The 22817-nt window shown below is 52.6% G+C and overlaps 1 protein-coding gene and 1 pseudogene across 1 annotated transcript; one reads left to right on the top strand and one right to left on the bottom strand.

Moving 5' to 3' along the window:
- Positions 1–319: 319 nt before the first annotated feature.
- On the top strand, positions 320–16440 carry FANCG (FA complementation group G). Its single transcript, XM_026720821.2, has 14 exons — positions 320–468; positions 578–632; positions 752–883; positions 975–1168; positions 1744–1897; positions 3084–3214; positions 8013–8159; positions 8586–8749; positions 8964–9030; positions 10142–10500; positions 10989–11029; positions 13289–13456; positions 13821–13944; positions 15202–16440. Exons 1-14 carry the CDS (start codon positions 400–402, stop codon positions 15311–15313), a joined length of 1917 nt encoding a protein of 638 aa, XP_026576606.2. The 5' UTR covers positions 320–399; the 3' UTR covers positions 15314–16440.
- On the bottom strand, positions 6517–6939 carry LOC113449686 (small ribosomal subunit protein uS12 pseudogene; annotated as a pseudogene).
- Positions 16441–22817: the final 6377 nt, after the last annotated feature.

The raw sequence follows: 22817 nt of genomic DNA, 5'->3' as shown, positions 1-22817 counted from the left end.
TAGACTTCAGCTCCCAGAATTCCCCAGGCAGATCTGCCTTGTATATAATGCTGGCTGGGGAATTCTGAAGTCCACAAAAGCCACCCCTGATTTAGATAAAAGCAGTCAAGGTCGGCTTTAGGACCGTCCCGGCAACCTTGGGGAAAAGAGGAGGCGGGGCCGATGCCTTCACCGGGCAAAGCTGAGCCCCACCCAGTTCTTTTTTAACTTGTTCCGCGAGGAGGAAATACACGTGGCCGTCGCGCGCTGTTCATTGGCTGAGGCCTCGGGCACCGGCCAGCCCATTGGCTTCCCCGAGGGACTCGAGTTTGCCGCCGGTCGGCGTTGCCTGGGCAACGGAAGCGTCCCGGCCAATCGGGTGGCGCGGCTGGAGCGTGCGCCGTAGCGTGAGCGTGAGAGATGGCGGGCGACGGCTGCTTGGCCTTGTGGCGGGCGGAGAACGACCAGCTGGCCCGGCGCTGGCGGAGGGTGCGCGGCCGAGGGAGGGCGGGAGGACGGCCGGCGGGCGGGGAGGGTGGAGTGGAGAGCTGTGCGAGGCCCGGAGGGACTCAGGCCCGCTCTGGTGCTTCCCTTGCAGGCGGCGCGCCTTCCCGGCCCGGCTCCGTTCGCGGAGCTGCTGAGGAAGATTCAAGGTAGAAGCGGCGGGAGGGAGGGTGGGGGGAGGCGGACGGGAGGGGTTTTCTCCCCGGGACCCTCGTCCTCTTCCTCCCCCCCGCCCCCGCTCATGGCTGCCCCCGTGGCTTCCCCGCAGGGCTCCCCGCCGCCCTGCCGAGCCTCCCCTTGGAGCTGGCCGTCCTCTGCAACGCCCTGGCCGCCGAGATGTGCCCGCCCGGCGGCTGGCCCCAGCGCGCCTCGGCCTGGATCGAGCGGGGCCTCCGGCGGGGTAAGAAGCGGGGGTCGGGGGTGGGGGCCGTCCGGGCCTGGAAGGGAGAGCCGGCCAACCCTAATCCCACCCCCCCGCTCTCCCCCGCCAGCGCTCGAGGCTTGTGCGCCGACCGAGGAGAGCCTCGACTCCAGGGATCTGTGGCCGAGGGTCCTCCGCCAGGCCTCGCCCGAGGAGCTCCGGGGCCCCCTGCACCACCTGGCTGCTCTGCAGGCGGCCTCGTGGCTGGCCGACCACCAGCTGGAGAGAGCCCGGGAGCTCCTGCGGCTCCTCAGCGGTGCCCAGGTGAGGAGGAGGAGGGGGCGGCGGCTGTGGGGCTGCGACCCCTGGCTTGGGTTGCCTCTTCCCACCTGAGGGAAGCCCAGATGGAGGGGGGGAGCTTTACACTGGAGGAGCAGCTAATCAGAACCTGCCCAATTAATCCCTGAGGAAAACGCTTTGCTAGCAGTTAAATCCAGCCTGAAAAGGTGCCCGCAGGTCGAGTCCAAATGCCAAATGGCCGCCTCTGTGCTAGGGAAGGGCATGGATCCCTTTAATAAAGTATTATTATTCTGCAAGCAGTCAGCTCAGACCTCTGGTAAAAGCTTCCCCCCCAGCAGCCCAGATAGGAGGAGACTGAATGGCAGGCAGAAGGGGGTGCCAAGAAGGACAACCCAAATAATGGGGACCCCCCCCCCCCGTCTGTCTTTGGGCTGTGCGGTGCAGCCCCCTTCCCTAGTTCCACCCGCTACATCCAGTGAATTGATTATACCTTCTGATATGTGTTGCTCGCTCTCTCTGACCATCTTCACCGTTCGGAGTGGCGTGGCTGGTTCGCCTTCCTCTATTCTGGTTCTTTGGGGATTCTTGGTTCTTTTCAGATCCCGGACTCTCCTTGCATTGGCTGGGACAGTGAGCTCCTTTCCCTGCTGCAGACATGGCGCCCCCATGAAATGGGGGAGTCTGACCCCCTGGTGGTGCAAAACATCTCCGACTTGAAAGACATTCTGTGGGCCTCAGCCGCCTTCCTGCAAGGTGAATGTGCGATTCTCCTTTCCCTGGAGGCTTTAGGGCCCTTTGAACCTTCACCTTTGCCCTGCTGTTCCTTTTGCCAGTAACACGGCCGTAGGTCTGAGACACAGGTAGGCCTCCCGTTGCGACCACAGTTGAGCCCAAAATTTCTGTTTCTAAGCAAAAGGACCTGTGCCTCATTTTACAACCTTGCTTGTCACAATTGTAAAGTGAATTACTGCAGATATTAAGTTAGTAACGCGCTTAAGTGAATGTGGCTTTCCCATTGACTTTGCCTGTCAGAAGGTTGCAAAAAGGGGTCATGTGATCTGGAACACTGCAGCCGTCATAAATATGAGTCCGTTGCCAAGTGTGTTAGTGTTTGAGGATAAACCCCCGAGCTGAGTGCACAGCAGCAGTCAAGCCAGGCAGCCAAATGAGAGAGAGGCTGGGCCCAAGAGTATACACACACTTGAGACAAAAACACTGTTTGTGGTTTTTAAATAGGTATTTAATTCACACAGAGATTAAGAAGAGTCATTCAGTCCATATGTCAGTATCCAGTATATCTATCCAGTTACCTAGTCTTTTAAACAGTAAATACAATGTCTTTATCTGCTTGTAAATCTTCTTCTTCTGATACCTCTCTCTCATAGACAATGCTGAGTATGAAACAGCTCACCAAGCAAACAGTCCTTGTGTTCAGTAGAGAGAAGTATCTTGCACAGTAGACATCTCATACAGGAGTAAACAGTAGTAGGCAGACAGACAGCAGACAGACCAGAGATCAGTAACACCAGGAACCAGGAACTCGAAACCAGGATCAGAAACCAGGAAGTGTTACGTCTCTCTCACTGCCTAATATTGCAGCCTGCAACCGCACCCATAATTATGCGATGACATTGCAGTTTTGAGCTTAAAGCTGCAAACACTTAAATCTAGGTTTTATATATTCATTCACCCAAACCAGTTGGTGTATTCATATACCCAACAAAGTGTCTGAATTTTGATCATGGGGATGCTGTGAAAAATGGTCATAAGTCACTTTTTTCAGTTGTGCTGCAATTTCGAGAGGTCACTAAATGATGCTTTTAAGTCAAGGAAGGATCTGTTAGTCCTCTTTAGACAAGCGGCACAGAGATCTCAGTGTGCAGCCACACATTAAATTGAATCCAGTTAGACTTCCTGATGCGTCCTTTGCCTATTCCAGGTGTTCAGCAGCTGGAAGCTGACAACCCCCATGGCGCCCTTACCCTCCTCCAAGCGGCTGTGTCCGGGCTCTGTTCTAAGCGGATCCTCGCCCAGATCTTCACCTTGATGGGAAGCTGCTACTGGAAAATAGTAAGGGTATATCACGTGTTCTAAGGAATGTGGGTAAAATGAAAAAAGAAACTATCCAGACCAGAGAACCATCAAATATAGTGACGGGAAGGGATTTTGGAAACTAACCAGTGCAAAAATGTGTTGCACCGTGTCCCTGACAGAGGAGCAGTAAAAGCAACTTGTGACAATGCTGAATAGCTGTTGGAGTCAGGATATTCTCCCTTCCTCGTAATGTAAGATCCCTGCTCCATTGCTAGGAAAAACGGAAGGAAAGAGAAGCAGCCCTCGGAGGGATGCATTCAGTTACTACAGCGATGGGTGAACTACGGAAAGGCCAAGTGGGAGGCAGTTTGTCAGGAGGAAAAACTGTGTGATCGCGGTGACTTCATGGCCCCTAATCTGCCTGGATCATGACCTTCATTTATCCCATCGCTGTCGAGGACTTTGTCTACCGTGAAGTTCGCCTTGCCAGCTTTTACCATCATTACTAGCTAAAGATCTCCCCATTTTTCCAAGTAATGCGTAAATATTTGAAAAAGGACAGATAGTCCTTGACTTGATGACCATAACTGAGCCCAAACTTCTGTTGCTAAGCGAGGCAGTTAAGTGAATTTTCCCCCATTTTATCACCTTTCTTGCCACTGTTAAGTGAATCGCTGCAGTTGTTAAGTTACTCACATGGTTGTTAAGTGAATCTGGCTTCCCCATTTGCTTGTCAGAAGGTTGCAAAAGGGATCACGTGAACACCCCCACACATTGCAACTGTCATAAATCTAGGTCAATTGCCAAGCATCTGAATGTTGACCATGTGACCATGGGGGTGCTGAATGGTCATACGGGGTCTTTTCTTCCCTTTTGAAAACGGGGGCAGCATTTCCCCTGAACTGCAAACCACAACCAGCGTTCCTGTAGTATACAGAAAAACGTCTCACAAGCCCCTTTTTTTCAGTGCCATTGTAGCTTTGAATGGTCATTAAATGAACTGCTGTAAGTCAAGGATTACCTGTACAGGGCTTGGAATCAAACCGTGTAAATGTGGTACTTGATTTTTTCTGCTACTGTTATAACTGTTTACTATTACGGAACGGAATGCCTTCTGGGTGTAACTGTCCCCATTGATTCTGCATTTAACGGTATCGCATTTTGCCCTTGTTCTGGGAAGAGTTTTGTAAACACTTTGCTGAAGTTGTGCCACGTCTACCGTTGACCCCTGGTGAAAAAAGGAGATCAACTAGCTTTGGCATGATGAATGTTTTGATGGCGCTTGTCGGGGGATGCTTTGGTTTCTCTAAATGCTCTCAAACTGCTCATTAAACTGCTCCAGCGTTTTGGTTAGGATGGTTGAAGCGAATACCCACAGATCTTGTCTTCCTTTTTGAAGAAAGGGGCAGCATTTTCCCTGAATTGTGCTGTATACCACAACTGGGGCTCCAGGTTTATATCCAGGGTGTTTGGCCTTTGAAGTAATCCGGACAAGAAGCACAATCAGCGCTGCCTTTACTGTAGGGTTAAAGAGAATCTTGCAAGACTCTGAAAGCATCTGCTTCCTCTTTTTAGTGTCTAGAGAAGCTAGCAGTTTGAGCTGCTTCTCTGGTTCTCTCCCACTTGTGGACTGAGGTGCCTCTTATCAGTTCTTCCTCCTGTCCCCCAAGGTCTTTCTCACAGCCCATCAGTCGCAGGCTTCCTCAGGGCTCTTGAATGAATATAATGAGTTTAATTCAAGGTCGCCTGCTCCTCTAACCGCCTCTTTCTGTCCTTGGGTTGCCAGTCCCTCATTGTGGCAGTTGTTGGGTTCGTCTGAACACAGCTCCCTTTGGGGAGAAGATCCAAGCAAGGAGGCTGGAAAAAAACTCTCCCCTCCCTGCCAATCTTCCACCAGCCTTCTCTCTCTCTCTCTCTCTCTCTCTTTTTTTCTTCTTTTTATTGTCATGCCCGTAAGTCTTTTCAGTTGCTTTTAGCTTCCCCGACACCCTTCAGTTCCCTCTGTGCTTTAGCCTTCTTGCTGGCCTGCTTTCTGCAACTAGCCGCTTCTTGCCAATGCAGTTGTTTGGTGACTTCATACAGGTCACTTCTTGGCTCTTTTGGAGGCTGGCTATGCATATCTACCGTTTTCCTGAAAATACAACCTACCCTGAAAGTAAGCCCTAGCTTGATTTTTACACTTGTGCCCAAGATAAGCACTACCCCCAAAATAAGCCCTAATTAAGACCCCAACCACTCCAGAGTGCACAGGTAAACATTAAGCTAGGGTGGGGGATGAGGGGGTGGAGTTGCCCTACTGCTTACCTTTGGGCAGTTGTAGCCAGCCTTCGCACACCCCAACACCTGCCTTGCCAGCCCATTTTTTCTGCAGCCAGCAAGACTTTCCTAAAGGCCTCTGGAGCCGATAACAGAGCCCCAGATCGATCCAGAGCTCTGTTATCGGCTGCAGAGGCCTTCAGGAAAGCCTTGCTGGGTGCAGAAGAGGAAGTTCCTGAAGTCCTCTGACAGTGAAAAGGAGGCCGGGGTGGGGGTGGGGGTGACACTCACAATTGAGATTAGTCATCCCCCCCAAAATAAGACCTGGTGCCTTTTTTGGTGGCAGAAAATATAAGGCAGGGTCTTGTTTTCGGGGAGACATGGTAGAAGTTCCCCGAGCAGCTCCTTTGGGTTCTAATCAGAGCTGTATGCCTTCGTACTTCCAGTGTCATATATTTGAGAAATTCACAGTGCAGAACTTTATTGATCTAGTGCAGGAGGACCCCAACCTTTTGGGCACCGGGGACCGGTTTCTGCCGACTGGGGTTGTATGTGTGTGTGGTTTTGCACGCTGCCTGCATCCCGCGGATGGAGCTTGGCTTCTTTGCGCGGCCCGGTTGCTGGCGTGCCGTGGCCCATGGACCGGAAGTGGGGGGACCCCTAGTCTAGTGTATACTGTAGCCGTGTGTGTTTCTTTCTCTAGAATCCTGAATCCTAATAAGATGGAGGGTTCCCGTTGCGCTTAGCTTTTCCCCCAGATTCCCCCCCCCCCGTCACTCGAGGAGGAGAGACCAAGGAAGGCTGGTCCCCGGGGTCTTTTCGGCCTCTCTCTGCCAATCGAAACAGCTAACAAGGCCAGAGAGGAATGACTGGGACGGTGCGACAGCCTGGACGGTTGAGCTCTCCCTTCCTTGTTGCTGCACCTCAGTTCTGCCTGACCTAATTCAGGAGGCCGTTTTCCTGACCCTTTCCTGGGCCTGGGGGTTTATCGTGCCTCCACCGCAGTCTTGTCCTCCTGCCTTTCGTGCTCTCTGTTTTTTTAGGAGCAACGTTTGTTTGCTATCTTAGCAGCGAAATAAAATTTACGATCTGGGTCTCTCCACGTTGCCTTCGTACAAGGCTAACAAGGGAACGTTTGCCACTTTGAGAACCCTGAAACGAAGCCGGTCCTTTTCGACCAAAGCCAGCAACTAGAACCTCCTCGTTCTCCTCAGTGAAGTTCAAACAAAAGCCGCTATTTTCTTCCCGTTCTTGGCGAGCTGGACTCTGGCGCTCTTTCCGGTAGCAGAATTTGGCTGCTTAGTCTCCCTCGCCCGCTTTTTCCAGGAAAAACCCCCTTGGCACGAGAAGCTCCCCCGAAAGGATTGGCTTTCAAAGCAGCACCCCAGTGGGCCTTCTTGCGATGCCTCCTCTTCACGCCCCTCCTCTTCACTACGGTGACCGGGCAGCTTCCCGGCTGGGCGAAGGGCAAAGGGCGAAGGGCAAAGGGCGGGACAGTTGCCCATCCTGTCGTCTGCGGATCCCTGGGAGGAAAAAGCCGCCTTGCCGGGATCTCCTGCTCCCGTTCCTTGACACAACCGGTGGCCTTTCCTGATGTCCAGCGGCCTCCCCTGGCCTCCTTTCTGAATAGGGGAGCCCCTTCGATCCGTGTCTCCCAGCCCCACAAGACGAATCACTGGACTCTGCAGGGAGTCCTCGGCTTATGGCCACAATCGATCCCGGAATTTCTGTGGCTGAGTGAGACAACCCTCGGTTCCATTTTCCAACATTCCTTGCTGCAGTCGTTAAGTGAATCACTGCACTTAAAGTAAATGGTTAGTAAACAGATGCTAAGTGAATCTGGCTTCCCCTGTTGAATTTGTCCGAAGGCCGCAAAAGGGCACGCTGCGACCGTCATAAATAGGAGTCAGCTGCCAAGCGTTGGAATTTTGATCCCGTGACCAAAATTCACTTTTTAAAGTTGCTTTTTTCAGTGCCGTTGTAACTTCAAATGGTCACTAAACAAACTGTTGTAAGTCGAGGACTGCCTGTATTGGCCTCCCCCCCCCATCCTAACCTCCAGTTCTTCCTCCTTGTCCTTGGAGTGTTTCTGCAGAGACCTGGGAATCCTTGGTTACGTAGCCTGGCCTGTTTCTCTCTCTCTCTCTCTCTCTCTCTCTCTCTCTCTCTCTCTCTCTCTCTTTCTTTCTTTCTTTCTTTCTTTCTTTCTTTTCCTGGCCAGCTTCTCTCTCCGGTCTTTGGGTTACGAGTGGAGGGGAAGGAGGGGGCGGCATCTGCTGAATATCCCAGTAACGAGAGGAGGGTCCCCGTTGCTGGGTGTTCTTTACGGTAGTGGAAGAGCCTGCGGACCCTCCAAGCAAGGCTGGCCTGACTGAGCCCAAGGCAGCTAGTCATGAGCTCCCCAGAAACCTTTTCGGCCCCCAACGGTCCCCTGAGTGGCCTTTGAGGCTCCCCCCCGCCGAGCCTCCTTTTACCCCAGCTTCAGGCCTTGTGTTGATGCTCCGCGGATCCTCAGTCCTCAGACTGGCTCTGCCCTCTCTGAGGAGAGACCGACGTGCCGCCCCTCTTGTACCCCCAGGGCAAGCCGCACACAGCGCTGGAGCACCTGAGGCGGGCCCTGCAGACGGACCCCACCTTCCTGCCGGCCCTGTTCCAGGCAGCCCTCCTGTACCACCGACTGGGGCTCCTGGAGGCGGAACTGGAAGCTCTGCTGCTGCTTTGTCAGGTGGGGCTCCAGAGGACGGTCCGGCCCCTCCCTCCGCCTTCCCTCCCCAGGGAGGGAGCTGCTTGCACCGCTCTCTTTTCCGTCCGGCTGGGAAGGGGGTAAAATGGCTACGGCAAGGGTTCGCAGGGCGTTTTATGAAGCTGCTGCCCGGCATCTGCCAGGATCCACGACCTGTGTTGCTTTCTTCTAGTACGGCGTCTCCCAACCTTGGTCCCTTGAAGGTGCATGGACTTCAACTCCCAGAATTCCCCAGCCAGCCTCTCCAGGAGTGGAAGTTCACAGGGGTTCAAGGGACCAAGGTTGGGAAAGGGGGGGCTGTTCTATAACCAGATAAAGTGGGGGCACCTGCTGGGCTCTGCAAGCATCGTCTTGGCTGCAGCTGCAGAGTCCGGCATTTCCCCTTCACCCTCTCTCTTCTTCCCCCAGGCCCTGGAGAGTCCTCCACCAGTAACCCCAGAGTCCCACGACCCCCATGTCCTCATCCGAACGGAGCTGCTCACCAGCGGATGCCGTCCAGCGGCTTTCCTTGCCCCGAGCTGCCCGTCGGGGGTGAAGTACCTGCTGGCCAAGAGGTGTTTGCAGGCGGAGAGGTGAGGGCCTCCTTCCTCCCAGGCTCCTGGGGCTGGGCTGGCAGTTCCTCTCAAGGGAGGCCTCCTCCTCCTCCTCCTCTTTCCAAGGCTCAGAGGCCTGGAGAAACCCCAGCCAGAGGCTGACGGAGGGAAGCTGACCCTGGCCCACACGCCGGGTCCGAGAAGGGGCCACGGAAGTGAGGTCTGCTGATGGGGGTGTGTGTCTCCCCTGCAGGGCAACAGAGGCTGCAGAACATTACCTGGACCTCCTGGCTCTCTTTCAGGAGGGGCCTCTTCCCCAGGTGAGGAGCTGCAGCTGTTTCCTCCACAGACTCTGACTCACCTGCGTTATTTGTTTGAAGGCCTCGCGGGGTCAGAGAGCCGGAAAGGGTTAAGGCAGCTGCAGGGAAACAGCCCCCCCTGCTCCCTCCCTCCCTCCCTCCCCATGGATGACCCCCAGCGCCTCTTCCAGAGGGAGGGGGTTGCAGGAGGGGAGCCCGAGGGTCTCACCAGCTGCAGTCGGTGCCTTTTAATAAAGCGTGCTGCGGATCACCCTCAAGTTACGACTGTAATAGAGCATCATGGTTGCAACTTGTGACAGTTGTAAAGTGGAATGATTTAAAGTGGTCTTTAAGCGAATACCATGGGAGTTAAGCAAACCAGCGGTTCGCCCTGGGCACAGTTTTGCCGACAACCAGGACTAAATGCCCGTTCTCGGCAAACTCATCACAAAATGCAGTTATGCAGCCATGTGATGCTGGAGTGGCCATAAATGAGCCCTGGCTGCCGAGCACCTGAGGTGCAGTCAGGTGACCATGGGGGTGTGTGTGTGCTTTGACTCTCGGTCACAGGCACCACCACCCCCGTCACTAAGCGATCAGTCGTACATCAGAAAAGGGCTACCTTAATATTTTTCCCCACATGTAGGGGAGATTTTAAAAACGTCCCTATGACCTCTGAACTCTCCAGAAAGATAAGTGTAGTCAGTTTTATGAACACAGGTTGCTTCCCAGGACTGTAAGTTGCCCATTGAAGGGGTGGGGGCTGGCTGGGAATGCCCACTCCCTTTCCCGGGGATTCTGGTGCCCTTAAACACAACCCCTGCCTGGCCTGTCAGGTCCTGAAGTTGTGTGAGTTGTGTGTTCAAAAGAGCAAGAAAACCCGCCTACGGTTGTGTGGGCAGAGGAATGTGGCTGTGGAAACGAATCCTGCTGCTGAGCTTTGGGTGCAAACGGGTACTGGATCTTCACTTTACTTGGTGTCACCCCAAAAGGTCCCCCAGTCAGGGTGTTGGGCCGGGCTCACTGAATTCGGGAGGAGGCGATTATCCCCCCCCCCCCATCTGTGAAGGCTGCTTCCCGGAGCAGGGTTCATTTTTGAGTGGTGGTGGGGGGCCCTTTTTCCTCCTCCCAGGTGTCCCAGTGCAGCGAGCCGGCCGTGCCCAGAATTTCAGAGGTCTTCCTGGAAGCGGCCTCTGCTCTGGAGGAGGCAGCCAGGCACCAGGAAGCCATCGTGGTGTGCGAAGAGGTGGTCTCCCACACAAGCAGGCTGATCCCGGCCAAGCTGCGCATCGTGCTGGACCCGAGTTCTGCAGAGAAGGCCGCAGGGGCAGAGGGGCCCTTGGCAAAATCCCCTGCTGCTGCCGCCGCCGCCCTGGAAGAGCAGAGAGAGAGCCTGCGCTGTGTCCTCTGGCACGCGGCCGCCCACTTGATCCAGGGCTGGGCAAGAGCCCGGCTGGGAGAGACCAAGGAAGCCATAAGCAGCTTTAGCAGGTAACCGGCATCCGGTGCAGCCCCGGCCATTGATGGGTTGCCTCTCTCCCTCTTGCACTGGGACGGCCGGTAGAGGCTGATGGGGCAGAGGAGCCTCGTTCTGTGGAGTCAGGGACCGTCCCCCGAGCGTCCCGGCTCAGCCTTCAGAGGAAGAGAGCTGTGTAGAATAGATCGCCTGTTCCTCCCTATTCTGAATAGGATTTCCTCCCTTTGTTTCTACTTGCCCGGCATGCATTGATTGTGGCCGAGAGCCAGAGAAACAGTGAAGGTTTCACCCCAACCTGTAGCCTCCTTTGGAATTCCTGAAAGGTAAAAACCCCTGTTTTCAAAAGGAGAGGTGAGAAATCCACCTGTTTGCTCTCCGTAGCAAAAGGAAGCGCATCGCCCTCTTCCAGGGGCTTCGTCAGCAAAGTAGGGTTTCTCTCCTTTGGGGCTGGATCCTTCTCTGGCAGCACGGAAATGATGGCACTTCAACCCTTCTCCGACAGGTGTCTTAATGATCTCCTGAGAGTCCATCTGGTCAGCACAGGTACGGACAGAGGTCTTCATTGGCTGCTTCTGCCTCCCTCTTGACTTGGTTCTTGGGCTCTTTCCAGGGGAAACGGCTTCTCTTCACTTGAACCACAGGATTGGAAGGATCACTTTAGGCGGTCCAGACCATGAGTGAACGTGTGCACGCGCACCCCCCTACCCACACACCCACACACACACACCACTCAGTGCAAGAGTCCAAATTTGGGCCCTCCCACAATGGATAGCCTTCCATTTCTGGTTCTGTTACTGAACTGCTGTTAGAGGGTTTTTTTCCTCACCAGTGATTTGGAGTCTGCCTTCCTGCCACTTAAACCCGTCCTCTGTGTTGCTCTGGGAAGACCCAGGAAATAGCTCAGCCTTCCTTCCTGATACTTGGTCACGTACAGGTAATTCTTAGTTTATGGTGACAAATGAGACCGGACTTGCCAGTGCGATTTAATGTGATCACACTGCTTAGGAATAACTTCCAGTTGCCTTCATTGAGTGAGGATTTCGCATGATTGACTTCGAACCTCCTGCCGGCTTCCTCGGTGACGGTTTTTGTGGGAAGCCAGCAGGGAATGTCAGAAATCCCAATCGTGTGTGACCATGCTTCACTGCAAACTTGTATTCACAAACCGAATTGTAATCATATCACCAGGGACACGGTGACAGCTGGAACTCTCAGGACTGGTCATAATGACCACTCATGAGTTTGAATAGTCATTGAACAGGTGGTTGTTAAATGAAGACCACTTGTCTTTGAAGGGAATTGGCAGGTCCCTTCCCTGTCTTCTCAAGGCTAAGTGGGTCCACTTCCTTCAGTCTCTCTTCATGGGTTTATTTCGGCTCCCGTGAATGTGGTTGCCTTTCTCTGGACCTTTTTCCAATTTCTCTGGAACCTTCTTAAATGTAATTCGGGTGTGGTGCCCAAGATGTGATGTGACCAAAGCAGAAACCAGTTCTCCCCCTTTCCCCTCCTGAGAGGCTGACTTTGCCTTTGGGGTCCTGCCTCCCCAGACAATGAACACGCTCAAATGCTTTTTTGCAAGACCTTCAAACCTTTTTTATTTTGCAATGGGTTTGGGTGCTGATAGCATTGGGCTGTATTAACTAGTTAGACTGTCCATGTTTTTTAATTGCTGTATTTGTAACATAGGGTGCTGCTTGGAGTCCTTTGAGAACTGGGTCCTCTGTAAATCATTGTATAAATAAAAAATTTAGCAAACAGAAACCCCCACAGCCACAATTTCACTAGCTTTCTTGTCAGAGAGGAAGAAGAAAGCTGCTCTGGAGTCTCCAACCAAGCTAGTTGTCTAAATCCTTAAAATGTTTTTTTTTTAATCCATTTGTCCTCTTTGTACATGGGTAAAGTAGCAGAGAAATAGGCCACAAAAAAGGTAGTGGTAAAGACAATCCCTAATTTATAAAGTTTGGGGAAATCTTCCTCTAATCTGGTAAGATGGTTTTGAATTTTATTTGTCATTCAATAGACATTAGCTATCCTGACTCAATTTTTAGTTAACCGCAAGTTGGACAAATCTCTACTTTTCATCTCAGTTGTTAACTGATTGAAGCCCAGAAGGGGCAGCAGCAGTTCCTGTGGCCCCTCACAGGGTGAACTGCATCTCTTCAAATTGAGGAGCTCTTGATGGACAGACTTTCTCCAACAAAAAGTCAAGCTCCGTTAGGCCTGCACAATCTACCTGAGAAGTGCACAACCAAAACTGAGCTGAGGTTAAATCTAGCAAACTGTATTCCTAGCCAATCTATGCTGACTTCTGAAAGTTACCACTGTTTCCGTGATGGGATCCCTTTGCGATCTCCCCAGGATCCCATCGGGTTGGTCCGTCTGTGGGTCATGCATTTACATCTCCCCTTGTATAAGTCCCCCTGTTACGACCCCGGCCGGCAAACAGTCTCAAGCAAACAATCTCGTGCCCGGACTCTTCACTTCAGTGGGGGCCGTCGGCTCTTCAGGATCGGAGACTGGCCACCCGCTGTTTCCTTCACACAAGGGGTCGGGTGCAATTTAGGACTGTACTTCACTCCTCCAAAGGAGAAAAAGGGGGCCTGCTGGACGGTTGAGAGGTCTCGGCTTCCAGTGCTTTTCTCTTGGCCAGGGGGCTCCTTTTTGCTAGCTCTGCCCTGGCGTGGCCTCGTTGGAGGGCTGGCTGCCCTTGCAAAACGGGAGAATTGGCCTCGGTTTTTTGGGGGGGGGATGGGGGACGGGACACTTCACGGTCAAAGGCCGCTGTGTTCTTTCCCTTGCCAGGCAGCGGCAGAAGTGAACCAGAGGGAGGGCAGGCGGCCGTGCCGGAAGCGGAGCTGCTCCCCCAAATCAGACTCCTGGCCTTGACAGGAAGAGGGATCCGGTTTCTGGAGCTGGGGAGGTTGAAAGAAGCCCTGAGGGATTTTCAGTACAGCCTGCAGGTCTCTCCAGGTACTTTCCGTGCGGAAGCCCCGCCCTGAAAGGTTAGAGAGTCTCTGGGAGGAGGTACTACACAACAAGGCACCTCTCCCTGTGTGTGTGTGTGCCCGGGGGGGGGGACGGGGGGCGCTGGGAAGCCCCCAGAATCTGGGTTAGTCTAAGCGAGGCGGGATGCGGCCCTTTCTCCCAGGAGCCCCGGGCAAGGGGAGCATGAGGGTGAGGGGTCTCTGTCAGCGATGAAAAGGCCCCAGGCGGAGGGGCAGCTGTGGCGAATTCTGCCCCTGCGCAGGAGGGGTCCAGGCCGACCCGTCTCTCCACTCCACCCGCAGGTTCCGGCATCCCTTCTCCTCCAGCCTCTCCAATTTTTGTCTTACAGGCAGCGGCACGTCTACCTTATACTTACTGCACACCCTCTGGAAACTTGACCGGAAGCAGGAGGTGGCTGCCCACTGGCCGAAGCTCCCGCCGGAGCCTGGCTTGATGGAGGGAAACACGGGCAGGTGTGTGTGTGTCCTTCGGGCTAAGGGTGTGTCCCTGAAGCCCCTCTAGGGAAACTCCGCCTAGGGAGGTTCCGTCCAGGCGCTCTCTCACGGGCCTCATCTAAACGGCGCCCAGTTTGGGTCTGGTTCTGCTTCCTGGCCACCAACCTGCAAAACAAACCCTTCCTTCCTGCTGCTCCGGTGAGCCGGACAAGGACGCAATGAAAAAATAATAATTTATTGTTAGGTATTTCACCTTGCCTGTGTATATATAGGCAACTTGAGGCAGCAACCGTACATCATCCTTGTATTTTCCCCATAACCCTGTGAGGTAGGTTGGGCTAAAGGAGCGTTACTGGCCCAGTCACCGAGTCAACTTTGATGCCTAAAGCGGGACTAGAACTCACTGTCTCCTGGCCGATTGGTCCAACGTCACCCAGCTGGCTTTCATGCCGAAGACAGAAGTCCCCGTCTCCTAGTTCCTAAGCCAGCACTTTCTCCACCCCACCAAACCCCTAACCCTCTCTGGAAATTCCCGGTGCTGCCTCCCCCAAGCTAATAGAAAATGGAAAACGGTTGAAGTGTTGGGTTCTTGACGTCCTTTGAGCTTGTTTTGCCACAGACGTTTCATGACCAGGCCTGGTAACATCATCAGTGCGAGGGGGAGGAGGAGGGTTTGCTGGCTGTTTATATAGAGTCGCTTCCCCTGCCAGGTTTGGGAGTGGTTGGTTCCTTGATACGGATCTATTGCCTGTTCCCTGTGCGCCTGAGTGACAGCGGTTGGAGAGCCTGTCTGCTGAGCTCTTGATTTGCTTCCTAGACGTTAAGCGGTATAGGAACCAGATTTACCCCGGGTTCTCTGTCAGTGGGGGGATGTGTTGAGAGGCCAAGCTTCAAGCACCCCCCTTGTGGAATCTGGCTTGATCTGAGGCAGTAAGAGCTTCCCAGTTGAAACTGTGGTTGGGCCTGTCTGTGTCTTGTGAAAGGAAGGCGCTTTTGTCAAGCCGTCCGACTGCCGGTGGCTGCTTGCGTCATTCTGGGCATGAGCAGCTGTAGAGCTGCGGCCTCCACCTGAAAGGAAGAGCCCTCCCCCCCCCTCCCAGTGAACGGGTGTGGGGCTTCCTCCCCTCCTCTCTCGGGCTTTGGCCTTGTGGCTTGGGTAGCAGAAGGTGGGGGGTTTTTGGGGTGGGGTGGGGCGGGCTGCGCTTCCACCCTTGGTCATCACAGCCTCCGGCTAACTTTGATGCTCCTCCCGCCCCCCGTCCCTTTGTCTTCCAGATCTTCCCCACTCTACCTACGATCGTGCCTGAAACAGATGGAGGTTCCCTGGAAGGAATCCTTTGCCAAGGATATAAAAAGCTACCTCGGGGAGAACGGCCAGGCGCTTTGAAGGCTGCGGCCGTGGCTTCTCTCCTCCCGCCCCGGCTTTGCGCTCAGCTGCAGCTCCCCCTCCCGAAAGGGGCTTCTCCAGAGTTCGCTGGAGCCCGTGGGAAGGCGGCCACGCTTTCTGTTTTGAGTTCCCAGGTTTGGGGCGGGGGGGGGGTGCAGGGGAGTGGGAGGGGTGACCTTTCTTAACGGCATCAAAGAGCGTTCTTGCCCCCGCATGAATATCTGCCAGGGTGCTCTGGCTCATGGAGCCGGCTGGTGTGACTCAGGAGGGCTTCGTGCTCGGGGGGAAGAGGCAGAGTAGGCGCCCCCCCCCTTCGTAGTATGGGGGACGGGGGGGACGGGTCCTCAACACCCGCAGCCGTTCAGAGGCGACCAGCCTTGGCTTCCAGGGCCTCCGTGGCCAGAGAGCCTGGATCCCAAAAGGCATCCCGGTGGGGTGAGACCCACTGGAATGTGGAGCTCAACCAAAATGACCCTCCAAAGATTTGGCCACCGTAAAACTTGGGGACTTCAGCTCCCAGGATTCCCCAGCCGGTTCTAAAACAGTAGACAAGGCTTTGGGATGCCCCCCCACCTCCGAGAACGACTGTCCCTCAATACGGAAGCCCTGTGGGGATGGTTTGGTTAAGGTTAAAAGGAGTTGAAAAGCAAATCACGCCGCCTTGGAGCCCCGGCCGTAGCCCTCTTCACCCGGGCAGAGGTTGCAGGTGAATCTTTCCTCAACCGGGTTTCACGATGGCAGGTTCTAGGAGTGACGGGAGGCTCCAGTTACGCCAACACTGGGTGGGAAATGAAGAGTAAAGTTCTCCTCTCTCTGCAAGGAATGCAAAGTAAATAGTGTAGCCCTCTCGTTGCATCAAGCCAAGGCCCACCTGACCGGTATTTTTTTCTCCCGGTGGCTTCCCCTCCCTGGGGGACACGGAAGTCCTCAAATCCTGGTCTGGAGGGGCCTCCCTGATGAATGGGCAGTCAGTGGCCACCACACCCTACGGGAGTGATGCGCATAGAAGGGCGTCCTTTGACCTTTCCTAAATCCCTTTCTTTCAGCTCCGCTGGGTGGCCTCCCTTGTTCCTTCTCCCTGCCCGCTTTCTCTACACAATACACGATTTTCTCTGCCTACAATTGGATCCCGCCGCCTCCTCCTCCTTTTTTCTGAGCGGTGACTGGCAAACGGCAGGTGGCAGCAACTAACCAACCTTGGAAACGCTGAGGATTGCGCCTGAATAGATGCTTGGATGGGAGCATGGCCAGCGTGCCCACGGTTACGAAGTAAACTGTGAAGTAAGGAAAAGAAAACTGGGTGGCCCGGAAGGGCCAGGCAGCAAGAAGGAAAACGTATGACATGTGACCGGAGTTTCCGCCGCGAGGCAAGACGGCTGTTAAGGGAGCCTCATCCAATTTATGGCACTTTTTGTCATAAAAGGTTGTTTAAACAAATCACTGCAGTAAGTGAATTGCGTCATTAAGTGAATCCGGCTCCCCATCCCACCCCAAATTGACTTTGCTTGTCAGAAGCCAGTTGTCTGAAGGTTGCGAGTGATGATTGGGATACAGCAACTCTTCTGAATAGACGGTGGTTGCCAAGTGCCCGAATTAGGATCGTGGGGATCCTGCAATGGTCATAAGTGAGGACCGAACATAAGTCACTTTTTTCTTTGCAGTTGTAACTTCAAAAACGGACACTAAAGGAATAGTCGTAAATCAAGGACTACCTGTATTGGTTTTTTTGTCAATTTCTGCAACACCCTCAGAACCCTCCGGGCTCTTGGCTGATTGATGATGCGCTTCAAGTCAATGTTCACGTTTAATAGCCATTTTGTTTATTTATTTCAATTAACAAACGTCCAGATCTACAGCTCCCAGCCGGGAGGCTGCCTTCCGGTAGTGTAGCCCTTGCCGTGATGATCACCTGCTTTTTCTCCTCCTATCTCGCCCAGCCTTTTGGACCTTTAGGGAAGGTGGGTCTTTGTCAAACACTTGCATCGTGGATGTGAAGTTTGGCTTGGTTTGTGTCACCATTGTTCTCCCGAGTCTTCTCCGGCATCAGCGTCCAGAACCACCAGTATTTCCATCTCCTTCAAAATCCAGTTTCTGCTCCATCCAGGATCCCAGGGCGTTAGCAAGGCTTGGCGCAATTCTGGTCTTTTTCAGAGGGGAGACACATCACCGATCTGAACCGGGTTCCAAGGGCCTTCGGGGCTTTTCTGTCGAGAGCTGATGTGCAACCTCTTCCTTGGCTGCTGGTTCCTTAGTGTTTGCTGAGAGCCACCCATGGTCGATTCTAAGGCTGTTGGTTCCCCCCGTTGCCCTTGGTTTAGTCGTCTTTATTACACAGGCCGCTGGCCAGAAGCCACAGCAAGCCTTATTCCAAGACTTTGGTGGGGAGAGCCGTCCAAGGGCCGGTTCCCAAAGGCTGAGGAAGCAGGAGTCCATGCTGACCCCCCTCTGGAAGGTTCCGCTTAAGGCTCTTTTTCTTGTCCTGTTGAAAAAGAAAGATGGCCATTATAGATAGAGAAGCTTCTCGGATGGGAAGCGAAACGTCTTCAAAGAAACCCCAGAAACTTGGAAAAAAGGCACCTTGGGGACCACCAGGACCTGGACGTGGCTGAGAATCCCCAGAGACCTAGAGATGCGACAACTTACAAAAGTTTGATTAGTAACCATTTGAAGTTACCACAACACTGAAAAAAGCGACAGTGTCATCTTTCACACAACCGTTGCTGCCTCCCCAAGGTCACGTGATTAGAATTCAGAGCCTTGGCAACTGACTCGTATTTATGATGGGCGCTGCAGTGTCCTGGGGTCCTGCGATAACTTCGTGACCTTCTGAAGAGCAAAATCAGTGGGGAAGCCGGATTCATTTGGTGACTCTGTCACTGACGTTAACAACTTCAGGGATTCACTTAAGTGGCAAGAAAAGTCGTAAAACGGGGCAAAATTCACTTAACAAACGTCTCACTTAACACCAGAAATATTGGGCTCAATTGGGGTCGTAAGTCGAGGACCGCCTGTGTTTCTTGATTAAGCAACACTTGGCATCCTGAAAAGCGGCCTTGCAGGCAGGAGCTGGTTCTCGGCGCTGACGTCCATCATGTTTGAAGGAGAAAAGACGGAAGAGGTGCCTGAGGCTGCCCCAGGTCGGTCTCGGCCGCTCTTACCGGGTGGAGAGACGAGAGGGAACCCACAGCAGGCCAGGGGAGGGGCAGAGGGGGGGCAGACCCTTCCCCCTGCGCTCTCACCATTTGCTGCCACACTGATGAGGCTCCTGGGGGCACAGAAATGGGGGAAGGGCCCCCCCACTCCATTCTTTCGTGCTTGGCCCAAACCATCTTGGGTTGGCCAAAGAGCCGTGGTGGTGCAGTGGTTAGAATGCAGGACTGCAGGCGAACTCCGCTGCCGACTGCCAGCAGTTTGACAGTTCAATTCTCCCCAGGCTCAAGGTCGGTTAAATGAGGGCCCAGATTGTTGGGGGGCAAGAGGCTGGCTGTAAACACTAAAGTGGTATTTAAGCCTGAGTGCTCTTGCTATCTGTCCGCTTCCGTTTCATGCAGTCTGACTTCTGCTTGAGCAAAAGCCCCACAGAAGGCAGAGAGTAGAAACTGAAAGGATTCGGTTGACGTCCTGGCTGGTGAAGTGATTTGCAGGGGAATTCCAGGCAGCAGCAGCAGCCGCAAAGCAAACATCCCTTTACTTTTCCTGCATCCAGAGGCCGCTGCTCTTTCTGCCTTTCTCTTTAATTTCTGTGGCTTGGCATTTAAATTAGAGGCAACAGAGAGAGTTTAGGACGTGGAGTCCAAACTTGGCAGCTTTAAGAGCCTAGACTTCCAACTCTTCAACATGCTATGCTGGTTGGGGAATTCTGGGAATTGAACTCCATGGGTCTTAAAAGTTGCCACGGCTAGACAGCCCTGGTTAAGAGCCCCCTAGTGCAAACTGAAATAGCAAAAGCCAAGCAATACAGTAGTGATAAAAAGACCAAGCCAGGGACACACAGAAAAGAAAACCCTGAAGGATGTAGTTTGGAGGCCGCCTTCGTCTTCCTAAGGCGCTTCATGGAGTGGAGAGCAGGCTTTCTCGATGGCCAAATAGTAATAGTGGGAATCCGAAGCCCAGGGCAAAGGTGATCCAGGGCCTGGCTTGGCAACTGCCCTGTGAAGAGCAAAAGGAAGCGGGCAGCTTAAACCGAGCCCAGGAAAGGTGCTGGCTGTGGAATTGACATCCACGCCTCTTTAAATTGCTGGGACTGAGAAAAGCTGCAGTAGCTCAAGCGACTCCGGTCAACGGAAGGAAAAGGACAGCTTGGGTGAAGGGCAGCAAAGGTGTTATGGAATTGCATGCAGCGATGGGGGTGGGGATAAGTTGGCATTAACGCAGCTGGTCCTTGACTTTTTGTTTAGCGATCACTTGGAAGTTGCAAAGGCATTGAAAAAAGGGAGCGGTGATCATTTTTCACACTTACAACCAATGAAGCATGGTGATCAAACTTCAGGTGCTTAGCAACCGGTATGTATTTGTGATGGTTGCAGTGTCGTGGGGCCATGTGGTCGCCATTCTGACAACCACCTTCTGACAAGCAACGTCAACGGGGAAGCCAGATTCACTTAACAACCATGTTACTAACTTAACAACTGCAGTGATTCCCTTAACCGTGGCAAGAAAGACTGCAAAATGGGCCAAAATCATTTAACAACTCTCTTACGGACAGAAATTTTGAACTCCATTGTGATTATAAGTTGAGGAGTACCTGCAAAACAGCAGGGAAAAATCACTCTAGTCAACCAGGAAAGAGGACTGGCAAATTACAGTAATTCCCCCAAATCCAAGTTTGCTAGATTTTGTGTTATTGGCTCTCTTTGCACAAAAGCACATTTGTTTTGTCGAACATCCTTCTGGATGGACTTTAACCCTCAAGAATTGTTGAACAAGGCATACAAAAGATGTTTCAGGCCTACATTTGTTAAAGGAAAATAAAGGAAGAAAGAATTTGGTCTCAGGTCATCCAGCGTCTCCCGGCTAAATGTTGCATAGGGACTCAGAGTGATACAGGAACACAGGCAGGCTGTATGTTGCTGTTTCTGGAGAATGCAAACAGAAGAATAAGTTCGCCTGTATTTTAATACAAGAAGCAAATTTGGGAGAAAAACTACAACTCAGTTCAGCCTCTTTCCTGGGAAGAATGGAACTTCAAACTGCCTATTTCTCTGTCTTACTCATCACTGTTATTAGTGTCCAGATAGAGATGCTGAATTAGATGAATCCTTTATCCATGTAAGTATTAAATAAAATCTAAAATGTTTTCCTTGGGATAGACTCAATGGGAGCTTTCAAAGCCACATATCAGCCTTTATACTGAGCAAAAATCAGAAAATACCTTCACTAATCAGAAGTGTGTAGTGTGAACACAGCCAAATTTTAGTCACTTGTCTGGTGATCACACCTTTACCTGTGGGAGCAATTAAATCTTTTTTCCAGGCAGAGACCCTGGAGGAATTGCAGTCGTTTCACAAATGACTCTCAGAAATGGTAGGTGGAGTGAAGCTTCAGTTTCACTTGTCCTTTTGAAAAAGTTAATGGATGACTTAGAGCAGGGGTTCTTCCCTTTCTGTACCTTAAACCCTTCCCCATTAGATACCAGAAGCCCTTATTTTCTGAAAACATGGGCCTTAAAGATCTGTCTGATGCTCTTTTCTGTTCCCCTGTGCCTCATTATCCCCGAGTCTTGTGCTTTTTGTTTTCTGCATTGTTCTTGGGTTTTTAAAACTGTTTATAGCCATTGTTAAATTGCCCAGAGACTGAGGATTGGGTGGCATATAAATTTAATAAATTACTGTATTGTTATTTACAATCCAAATCAGCTGGGGTTGAGTGGCCAATACATTTAGTAATATTTGCCTATTCCAAGTTCTTTGGAAGAATTCTATACATGGATAAAAAATTTTGGTTGCTGACTGGGTGACCAAACCTAATAAATAGTAACAATAATAAGCAATGTTCTTTATTATTTGAAGAGATGCAACATAAATGTAATTTACTAGAGTGCAGCATGTTCCTTCAACTGAATAGTTTGCAGGGAGAACATTCAGATTGAGCCTCAAGGGGGCTTGATGGCCTATAAAGCATTTCCAGCTGTTGTAAAATGTTGCCCCTCCCCCTCTGGTCACAACTGCATTTTTGTTGCTTGGTAATCAGCTCACATTTACAGCAGTTTTAGTGTCCTTGGCCCCATGACCCTGATTAGTGACTGAGAATGGTTTCAGGTGATGACTACCATTTAAAAATGGTAATAAGATGAGGTCTGGCTTCAACTTATAACCCTCATCCCTTGCAACTTAAAATTCTGGCGATGACTGAGTCAGGTCTGCTTTGTATACTGCTCCGCATCTCCCTGCTGAGCTCCTCCAAGGATATACCCTAGGAACATGAAATCCGGGTCTCTTCCTGGGGGACAATAGTCCCTTTAGCTATTTCGAGTTAGCATAACTTTTGTGTCTGAAAACAGGCCTATGTCCCTTGTGCCTTCAGAACTCCCTTGAGAGAGAAATTCTCAACGCAAGCTGACAAGGATTATAAATTAACTTTTTTTTTTTAGAATAAGCTGGAGGGAACCTTGGAGGTCTTCTAGTCCAGCCCCCTTCTCAAGCAGGAGAACCTGCCCTATATATGTATTTAGTCTTGGCTGCTCCAAGATCATAAGGATCTTGCAGTGTTTCTCAGCCTGGGCCTTTCTAAGATGGGTGGACTTCAATTCCCGTAACCCTAAGGCTGGCTGGGGAGTTCTGGGGGTTGAAATCCACCCATCTTAAAATGGCCCCGGATGAGAAACCTTGACGTGGGGGCCCGTTAATACGTCATTGTCCTCAGAGGAACTTTCATTCAGATCAGGAAGCCACAGCGTGGGCAAAAACGTCCGCCTGGCTCCAGGTGGGTGAAGGAGCGCGAGGCCGCCGCCCTACCAGCCTCCGTTCCCCGGGCCAACCGCAACGGCGGCCCCTCCCCAGGCAGCCTGGCCCCATCACCGGGTCTGCTGCCGCGGCCCTACAAGGCCCATCCGCCCAACGCCATATGCTCAGAAACGGGTTCCCAAATCCCTAACGTCATGCAGCCCAGGGCGACCACGCCGGCGGATTACTTCCGAGGTCGTCTACAGCCGGGCTCAACCCACTCAAGGCTCCGAGGCTTATTTCCATAGGAGTGTCGTGGTGCCAATCCATATCTCCGCTTTTCGATTGGCCGCGAGTTCTTTTGACGTAATCCCCATCGGCGTTGCGTCGCCAGGCGGAAAGGGCCTTCGATTTGGTCTTTCGCCTGAAATCTCGCAGGCTCCGCCTCGGACGTCAGCCGATTTTTCTGATTGGCCCGCCCAGTCGCCGGGTGGCTCTGCCTTCCCGGAGGAGCTAGCTTCCTCATTAAGGGAGGGCGGGAAGCTGTTCCGACTCGGGGCTGCGATTGGTCGCGCGCAGCCGCCTGTATTTTTCGGATTGGTCGTCGCGCCACCTGTTGCTAG

The sequence above is a fragment of the Pseudonaja textilis genome, chromosome 2, assembly GCF_049901715.1.
Source record: "Pseudonaja textilis isolate UNSWEBS1 chromosome 2, rPseTex1.2, whole genome shotgun sequence".
In the NCBI taxonomy this organism is placed as follows: domain Eukaryota; kingdom Metazoa; phylum Chordata; class Lepidosauria; order Squamata; family Elapidae; genus Pseudonaja; species Pseudonaja textilis.
The sequence above is the reverse complement of the archived record's forward strand: the minus strand, read 5'-3'. Positions and strand labels throughout refer to the sequence as shown.

Excerpts from the sequence above, each read along its gene's own strand:
- FANCG (XM_026720821.2), top strand. The coding sequence starts at position 400 with ATGGCGGGCGACGGCTGCTTGGCCTTGTGGCGGGCGGAGAACGACCAG. Across the intron at positions 884-974 it reads CGAGCGGGGCCTCCGGCGGG|CGCTCGAGGCTTGTGCGCCG; the intron begins GTAAGAAGCGGG and ends CTCCCCCGCCAG. Across the intron at positions 8,160-8,585 it reads CTCTGCTGCTGCTTTGTCAG|GCCCTGGAGAGTCCTCCACC; the intron begins GTGGGGCTCCAG and ends TTCTTCCCCCAG.